Source organism: Austrofundulus limnaeus, unplaced genomic scaffold (assembly GCF_001266775.1).
Source record: "Austrofundulus limnaeus strain Quisiro unplaced genomic scaffold, Austrofundulus_limnaeus-1.0 Scaffold185, whole genome shotgun sequence".
NCBI classification, from domain to species: domain Eukaryota; kingdom Metazoa; phylum Chordata; class Actinopteri; order Cyprinodontiformes; family Rivulidae; genus Austrofundulus; species Austrofundulus limnaeus.
The window spans coordinates 393056-402654 of NW_013952587.1; the positions used below are offsets into that span (position 1 = coordinate 393056).

The window sequence follows — 9599 nt, forward strand, 5'->3', positions numbered from 1 at the left end:
CCCCTCCCCCCCACACTGTTGGCTGCTGACAGACGGGTCCTCCGCTCTGAAACGGAACCGGACGGACGCACGGACGGACGGGTCCCATCCAGGGTTCTGGAATAAGACAGAGTTCGGAGGATAATTTGTCCGTTTTTTGGGTTTTTCTCTGATTTCATTTCTTTCTTTTTTTGTGGAGTTGCTTGTTTGTCTTCATCTGTTCGGATTGTTGTCGCTCTTCTGGTTCCGGATCACCTGCTATGTGCGTGCTGTGGATAATACCTGGTGGAAGGTGTTCAGCAGCGGGATCCAGCCTGGTCGGACCGGACTTCAGCGCGTGCTAGGTACCAGGTACCGCTCCGTGTCTCTGCCGTGTCCTCCTCCTCCTCTGGCTCTGTGCGTGATGCGCGTGGAATGAAGACACAGGATGGATTTAATCTGGGAGATTCTCATCATTCTTCACGCTAATCTGATTGTGTGTTTATCAGGTGAGTCATGTTCGGGCAGGTTCTGGTTCTGTCAGGGTTCTGTGGTGGTTCTGGGATCAGCTGCAGTTTTTTTAGTTGGTTCTGTTGGACTGCAGTCCTCTGGTTCTGGGCTCTAAAACCTCAGCTTTCTGGTGACTGGTGCACACATTCTGTGTAAAGTTCTGGTTCTGGTTCTGGTTGGTCCTCACACAGAACCTCTGAGGAGCCTGTCCGCTCCGGGACCAGCCGTGTTCTGTGCGCCCCTCTGCGCGCGTGGCGCTGCGGTGGATGTGGCGCTTGAGTTCTGTGCGCGCGGGTGGGTAGGTCCACCTGAACCAGAACTCTACAGAGGTTCGGCGGACAGACTTGGACCCGTTCTGATCGCTCTGGCTCTAGTCGAACCAAGACCAGTATTTGGTTCCTCCTGGAGTCTCAGCCGTGTTGGACACGAACAGTTATTCTGTGTTCCGTGGGTCCAAATGACGTCAATCTGGGAGTTCACCGTCAGAATTTATGCGTAACCGCCTGGATTTTGCGCATCAGAGCCGCCGAGCCCTCACCCGTCCTGCAGTCCCGACGGTTCGGGGCTCAGGTCCATTTCTAACGCAGAGCAGGATGTTTTATTTTGGACACTATCACTTCTGGTTCTGCTTGCGCTCTGTCCGAACCCTGGTGTTCTGAACACTGCCGTGGTTCTGACCCGCGATCTTTCCTGCTTCTGCTGCCGGCTGCTCAGAACCGACATGTTTATTTTCATCCTGGTCCAAAGCTTTCAAAATAAAAGGTTCTTCTGCTCTGAGCTTCATAAAACCAGAATCTTCTGCTCACGGGACTGAGTTTAATAAGTCAGTTCTGTTTGGTTCTGACAGCTCGGTGTGAGGATCAGGCTCAGCTACTACCACCACCACTTTACATGAACATCTGTCAGTTTGTTCCCACCCTGCAGCTGACACCGCACTCATGATCAAATCTCAGCACTGTGGAAGGAAGATGGTCAGATTTAGACCAGGTTTTATTACTTATGGTCAGATAGACCTGGTTCTGTGGGTCCATGTGGGGCTTGAGGTTTATTTATTTATTTATTTATTTAGTAAATAATTAATTAATTAATCAACATGTTTAAAAAAATCCTCAAAAACGTCTCAACTATTTGTCCACTTCTGCAGTATCGTCGCTGCACACTGACACACATCACCCCTGGGGTGATGTGTGTCAGTGTGCAGCGATAATACTGCAGAAGTGGACAAATAGTTGAGACGTTTTTGAGGATTTTTTTTTTAAACATGTTGAAAAATGAAGCAGCTCATGTTTGGACCTGGAGACCTGTTTGGATCCTCTGTGGTGAACACTGTTCACGGCTGCAGCCCTCACCTCAAACACACATCATGTTCCATGACAGCTCTCTGAGCCTTCACACAGAACCTCTGTGGTCAACGGCACACATCTCAACACAGACGTTTGTATCATTCAGCATTTTTTTTAATACAATAAAGTCCGATTAAGCCTTTTTTTTGTACGAGTTTAATTAAATCACAACAAAGTTAAATATTTACATCAGTTATCGAGACAATTATTTTTCTTTCTAAAGAAACAAAACCAGTCACAAACAGGTCATTGTTTTAATATTACAATGTGCTTTCATAAACACCGACTCATAAACTAACTTTACACAAAAATGAAGCCTTGTGAAAAATTAATCAAACTGCCAGCAGCAGATGGATTTATTCTTCTTTCAGTAACTGCAGATAGCTCCAAAAGGACACTTTCTGCATTCAACATAATAAAACACAAGTTAAACTGTGTCCCTGGAAAATAAGCAGGATGAAAACATTTCAGTGTTCGCCGTTTAAACTGAAGGTTTCCTCCTGAACAGGAAGATTTTTTTTACACAAACATAATTTCTGTTCTTTTCATCGTAGGTGTCTGTAGAAGTGAAACCTGCTCACAGACTTCTTCTTCAGTTATTAAATAGCTGTGGTGTTATTTGTACAGAGATGTAATAAACCAATACATCCAGATTTAATCCTCAAAACTGCATCAGTTCATGGCCGCCTCTCTTTGAATCAATACATAGAAATGATCCTGCCTCTGTTCACACAGTTACTGACAATTTTCTTTTTAACGTCTTGGCAAAATAAGAAAAAAACAGAGGTCATTGAAATAACTTAAAACTTACAGAGGAAAAAATACTAAAACAACAGAAATATATTTTTATTGCAAAAAATACATGAACACTAAAGGGTTCCATCTCCAGATGCTTCAGCTCCTTCCACAGATGTTCCACAGGATTCAGATCAGGACTCAGAAGGCAACTTCAGAACAGTCCAATGTTTGGTTCTGATCCATCCGGGGGAGTTTTTAGTTTCAGCAAAGATTTCCCAGAACTTATTTCTTATAGGTTGGCAAATTCTAGTTTCACTTTTTAAAGATTTTAAACACTGATGTCCTCCTCTGACGTCTTTCATCAAGTCCACTTTGTTTCAAACACTGTTGATGTGAGCTGACACTGATGACCTTTGACCTGACAGTTTGACCTTGGAGTCTGACAAACAGATCTGTCTGCATCTGTATCAACAGCTGAGTTCAAGGTGCTAATTAGCAGCTGAGTTGTCACGTGTTACCTGCAGTGTTGTTTTCGTTAACGATGACAATGACGAAATATTTTCATTGACGCCCCTTTTTCACGATGATAACGAGACGGTAAAGAAATAAACGTAGCTCGTCGATGACTAAAACATGACGAAACGTGTGAGTTTTCGTTGACGAGACGAGACTGGACGAAAGTGTTAGTAGGTGGTCTGTCAATCATTTAGAATGCAGAGTGGAGGGAGGGACAGCAGCGCTGTTACACACACACCATTTCCTCCTCTCATTCAGAAAAAAGGGAGGACAAACAGTCTGCACCGCTTCACAAAAAAGTCAGTCTTTCACCTGTAGCTTAACCAGGGAGTAACGTCTCCACCATTATTAAAAGCTGCAGCAGGTCCATTCTGAGCTCAGAAGCTGTTTGTTTACGTTCATGATGAAAGTAAAACATTTTTTTGGCGGGGGGAGTTAGCAGCTGCACATGTCAGTGCTTCTGTTCTGAATAAAAGCCTGGTGCATGTAAACACTCGTTTGTAGTATTAGTCTACTAAGTTTAGGACTGCATGATGTCCGTTTTTATAAATAAGATGCATCTTAATTGTCCTGGCTGACAAGTCTGAGTTGAACATGTGTGTTCCCCTTTATTGTTTATAATATTGGGCATGTGTGTATTGTCTTTGTTCATTGCACTTTAGCAAATTCTGAGAAATAAAGCCACAAAGTGAGAATGTTTTTGTTTTGGGCATTTTTAGAGTAACAAATTCACAAATGTTAACACAAATTATTCAAATTAATTTGTAACGAAGACTAATGTGTTGTCTTTTTTTAAGACTAAAACTAAACAATTTTTAAAGCTTTTGTCAACTAAAACTCGACTAAAACCATTAAATACAGAAATGACTAAAACTAAGAAGTATTTTTGTTCAAAAGACTAAGACTAAAAATGGCAGTGAAAAACAACACTGGTTACCTGAGGCTGCAGTAGTGGTAGTAGGGTGCTGCAGTGTTGTAGTCCTGAGGATGGGGTCTGAGACCAGGTTGTTTCAGGAAGCTGCTCTCTGTGCTAATCTCTGTTGAAAGAAGGTACGATGTGTTCACTGATCAGAGGTCTGCAGTGGTTGGTAACCAGTCAAGCTGAAAACCAGTCAGTTATGGTCAGCAGTAGGGGTGCACCAATAAATCGGACGATTTATCAGCACCAATTTCCTTGATTTTGGGAGATTGGAGATCGATTGGAGACGTTTCCCTGTATAAAAGCCTCAAATGCGTACATTTTGAAAAAAGTCCATACAACTTGCACCCGTGGGGTGGGGTGGGGGGGGGGGGGGGGTCTGTCGGCTGCGGACATGTGCGCCCGCTGCGAAGCAGGAGGAGAGGAGAGTAAAAAGTTCAAAACTTATTTCTAGCAGCAGAACAAGTTGGAAGATGGCTGATGTTTTGTTGTTATTTAAATCATCCTATGACATGTTAGATGAATTTAAAAATGAGGTTTTGAAAAAATCTGTAAGAACTGAAAAAAATTTGTGAGATTGCTCTATACGTCCGTATACTGTACCTGCAAAATTATGTAAAATCCTTTTAAGGACAATCTGTACAAGTTAACATGTATGCCGATCCTTAGATAAGATCAGTGGGAAAGATCAGCTTCTCTACGTCCACAAGGTGGAAAATCAGCCACTGTCTCCCTTTGTTCTGCTATGAGCACTAACTAATGTCCAGTAAAACAAGTTTGTATTGTTTCAAGCGTTGTGTTCAATGTTATTAAAATAAAATTGGAACATTGAGGTTGTATTGTGAGCATCTGACAGTGTCAGCTATTTAAAAAAAAATTATCGGACAAAATCGGAATCAGCAGGTCAGATTTTTTAAGACTGGCGATCAGCCAGAAAACTGCAATCTGTGCACCCCTAGTGAAAATAGATTGTCCAAAAAAATAATAAATAAATTGACTCAGCTCCTCTGGATGGGTTCTTTGTTGTTGAAACCGTTATGAAGGGCTAGGTTGGTTAGAACCTCAAGTGCAGAACTGAAATGATCCAGGCAAAAAAAGTGCAAAAGGGCTTTATTAAACAAAATCAAAAAGCTGGCGTGGCAGCAAACAAGATACTAAGGTTTAACTTGAGACAACATGAACAACACAACAGAGAACAAAGATCTGACAAAGACTGAAGACAGAGAACAATATAAAGGAGAAACTAATGATTACAAACAGTAAACACCTGGGGGAGAAACATGAGGATCAGGTGTGAGTGGGCGGGGCTGGAGCACAGGCAGACAGGAGGAAGAAAACAGATGACAAGACAGAAAACTAAAATAAAACATTAACACAGACACAAATCATAACATAGCCCCACCAATAAGGGACGGCTCCTGACGTCCCAACTACAAAAGTTCAGGAGGCCGGCCATGAACCTCCCTGCCGCAGAGGCCAAAGTCAGGAGGATGACCTGGAGATCCCCACTCCATGTCCGATGAGGCCCCAGGAACTGAGCAGAGCCAGAGGGAGGAGGCAGGAGCCAACGTGGAGCCAAGGGAGGAGGCAGGAGCCGACGTGGAGCCAAGGGAGGAGGCAGGAGCCAATGAGGAACTGGCGGAGGTTGAGGGAGCCAGAGCCTTGGCGATGGTGACCAAAGGTGACAGAGGAGACGAAGAGGCGACGGCAGCCGAACCAGGCAACATGGAGGCGATGGCCGACGACCCAGGAACCTCAGGAGCACAGGGCTCAGCAGGAGACCCAACAGAAACCAGAGCTGGCGGGCCCGCAGGAACCAGAGCTTGATGGCCAGTAGGCACCTGAGCTTGAGGACTAGTATCAGAGGGGTGGGGAGGGTGGGACTCAGAAACCTCCAGAGCTGCCAGCTCTGAAAGACACCCTGAAGAAAAGAGTCCCTTCAGACCAGTCACCTCACACTGCATCTCCTCCAGGATCCTTAGGATACTGGCCTGCTGAGGAGTGCATCCAGCCTCAGAGCCACCATGAAAAAAAATCCTCCATCACAGACCCTCCAGAAGAAGGAGCAAAAATAAAAAAATTCACCTTAGCCTGCGGAGTTCAAGTCTGGTCAGATCTTTCTGTTATGAAGGGCTAGGTTGGTTAGAACCCCAAGTGCAGAACTGAAATGATCTAGGGAAAAAAAAGTGCAAAAGGGCTTTATTAAATAAAATCAAAAAGCTGGCGTGGCAGCAAACAAGATACTAAGGTTTAACTTGAGACAATAACATTAACAACACAACAGAGAACAAAGACTGAAGACAGAGAACAGAATATAAAGGAGAAACTAATGAGTACAAACAGTAAACACCTGAGGGAGAAACATGAGGATCAGGTGTGAGTGGGCGGGGCTGGAGCACAGGCAGACAGGAGGAAGAAAACAGATGACAAGACAGAAAACTAAAATAAAACATTAATACAGACACAAATCATAACAGAATCGTTTCATCTCATCTTCAAGCTTCTTGGCCATGGACCCAGACTTTTGATGTTTTGTCCCAGAGCCACATGGCATGTTGCTCCAGAAGTCATTGTTCATCACCAAACTGCTGTTGGATGGTAGGGAGAAGTTCTCCAGGTACCATGTTCTGGTACCATTCTCATTGTGTACACATATACAGTGTTTTTAGGTTAAATATGAGTGAACTCTTCTTGACCTCAGTTCATCCTCCAAAAGTCTTCATCTCAACGACGCAGTGAATTTGGACCAATCACTGTTTGTGCTGTTCTTTAGCCTTTGGTCATTAGTCTATATTTCAGTGAAACTCACAGGACTAGAAGTAAGGCCTTTCTGAACATCTTCATGGTCTGATTAAATTTGTAAAGAACTTCAATAATAAAAAAGATTTCAAATACTGTAAAAGAGAGTTTAGATCTGAGGCTTAGTTGTGAACCAGCACGTTTTCTAATCTTTGTGCCTGTGTGATGGTGAGGCCTGGGTCTCCTCTCAGGAATAGTGTATTTTTCTGTGTACCAGCAGAGCAGAGCCAGCTGCGTTGGCTGTACTTTGGACCAGCTGTGCATACAGGCACAGAGATGTTGATGCAGCTCAACCAGGCTGGCTGTCATCGAGCACAGTTGAGCCTGGATTGTGAAAATGATTCTCCGCGGTGCCAAGACTTTAATCTGTGATGTAATGAAGACGCAGAGCTTGGTGTTGGTGTGACGGTGAGGTTGTCTCAGTGGGACAACACCCCCCAGGTGATGTTCTGAAGAGAAAGAGCCAGCTGGAGACCTTCTTTTTGTGGAACATTTTCAATTCATGAAAAATAAATGGTAGTGAAAAGATAATAGGCAAAACGTCCATTTAGTTGAAGCGAAGGAACTGGTGTATTAATGAGAACAAATGCTACAAAGTGCTGTGGAAACAGTGAGTAAATGATGAGATTCTGTGGAGGTCCACTGCCCTCAGCAGGACAGATGAACTGTCTTTGTAATGCAGGAAACAGAAACGTTCTGCTTTTCTCACCAAATTACTTTCACAATGAAACAACCCATGTTCTGAAATGGATGAAATTGTGATATTAAATGTTCATATTAAATGTACCAGTGAACCATAACATGTACAGTCAGCAGTTTTCTTTAGCATCATCTGTTCAGATCTGTACTTCAGCTGGATAAAAGCCCAACTATTACAGTCCACTAAATAGAACCTTCCACCAGAGTTACTGTGATGCTTTTACATAATAATACGGTACAACCGGACATTTATAATGTAATATAAAGCAGAGATTCTTAACCCATGGAGCGCCACCTTGAGGGCCTCAAAAGAGCAGCAGTTTTAACTTTGGGCCGCAGAGGGCCGTGGGACCGCATTGATTTTGAATAAGGTGCAATACACTTTCTCACCACTAGTAGCAGTAGTGTGCCACTCTGATGTAGAAGAAGAACCTTAGAAACCTGCTGAGAATGGAAACTTATTTTAAATGAAAAGTGGAAGCAAAGATGAAGGTAGCCCGTCAAAAAACACCAAAGTTTGTTGCTAATATGAAGTGCAGCCTCTGGTTCTACTATGCAATATTTTAAAAGTTCAAAACATTATCAAATACAGTTGCAGATACAACTATATTTTAATTTGCACTTAATATTTTAAACATTTTGAATGTACTGTATTTTAAAGGAATTTTAAAACTTGTCAAAAAGCTGTTGTTACTGTTATTGCTTGTCACTAATACGAAAAGCAGCTTGTGGTTGCAAACGTTTAAAAAGGCTATATTTTCATTTGTACTTTATCAAATTTAGTTTTACAGGTTTTTAAAATTTGAAAAAAATTATTTTATGTCCACAATTTTATTTTTTTGAATCGTCTATTTTGTTATTGTTTATATAAAACAATATATATTTTTGTGCCGATAAGCCTGAGTGGTCCGTTAACTGAGTGTATTTGTTCAAATAATTGTTATGGGCAGGTTACAATATAAAAACGTTAGTTATAATCATGTCTTGTGATTATTTGACAGGAGTTTTATTTTTAAACTGTAAGTATATTTAATTTAGTTATGTTAGTTATGATAGTTTAGTTATGACGTAAAAACAATACAAATTAAACCAACATTTAGAATAATTATCATTTTGATCCATACATTGGTAATGTCTGACTGGGCCTCGTGTCACTTTATGTTCAACAAATTGGGCCCCCAGGTCAAAAAGGTTAAGAACCCCTGATATAAAGTACAATAGTTCTGTCACAAACTATCATCAGTGTTCCAGATACACTATATTGGCAAAAGTATTGGCTCACCTGTCTTGACTCACATACAGTATAAGCTTCAGTGAGATCCTGTTCCTAATCCATAAGGTTCAATATGACGTTGGTCCATCTTTTGCAGCTAGAACAGCTTCAACTCTTCTGAAGGCTGTTCACAAGGTTTAGGAGTGTGTTTATGGGGATTTTTAACCATTCCTCTAGAAGCACATTTGTGAGGTCACATACTGATGTTGGATAGAAGGCCTGGCTCTCAGTCTCTGCTCTAATTTATCTCAAAGGTGTCCTGTCAGGTTGATGTCAGGACTCTGTGCAGGTCAGTCCAGTTCATCCACACCAGACTCTCTATCCATGTCTTTATGGACCTTTATGGACCTTTGGATGGATGAACAAATACTTTTGGCAATGTAGTGTATATGGTGCTGAATAACATTAATTAAAGTCTTGTTTTTACAAACTGTTCCTGAGCAGATTTACAGATATTTGTTTGTAAAAATTCTGAAGTTCAAACTTCTGATTATTCTGCAAAGGAAACAGCAGATTTAATGTTGTTACAAATTAGTTTAATTGTACATGCTGTCCTTGTAGTTTTCTATTTGATATGAAAAGGAGAATAAAAATCAAACATGACACCCAGAGTCAAAATCAATGGGCCTCATGCAAGAACATGTTCTTATTCTTATCCTAAATTTCTCTTACTTTTGTTCGTACAAAGGGTTCATACGAACATGTCACGTCAGATTCAACAAACTCTTCTATCTTCAKGAAAAGTGTGTAAATGAGCTGCGTAAATTACACCTGCTCTATCCAGCTGCTCGTGCACGCAAGAGGAGATTAGCATAATTACCACCCCAAAAACACCATATAAGGC

General features: G+C 41.8%; 1 protein-coding gene across 2 annotated transcripts in view; it reads left to right on the forward strand.

Moving 5' to 3' along the window:
• Window positions 1-6: 6 nt before the first annotated feature.
• Window positions 7-9599, forward strand: part of ca10a (carbonic anhydrase Xa) — a 617460-nt gene continuing 607867 nt past the window's right edge. For both annotated transcript variants that reach the window (XM_014018197.1, XM_014018196.1), the window contains exon 1: window positions 7-467. In XM_014018197.1, coding sequence (XP_013873651.1) covers window positions 407-467 — 61 coding nt within the window. In that variant the 5' untranslated portion in view covers window positions 7-406. The remainder of the gene's footprint in view (window positions 468-9599) is intronic.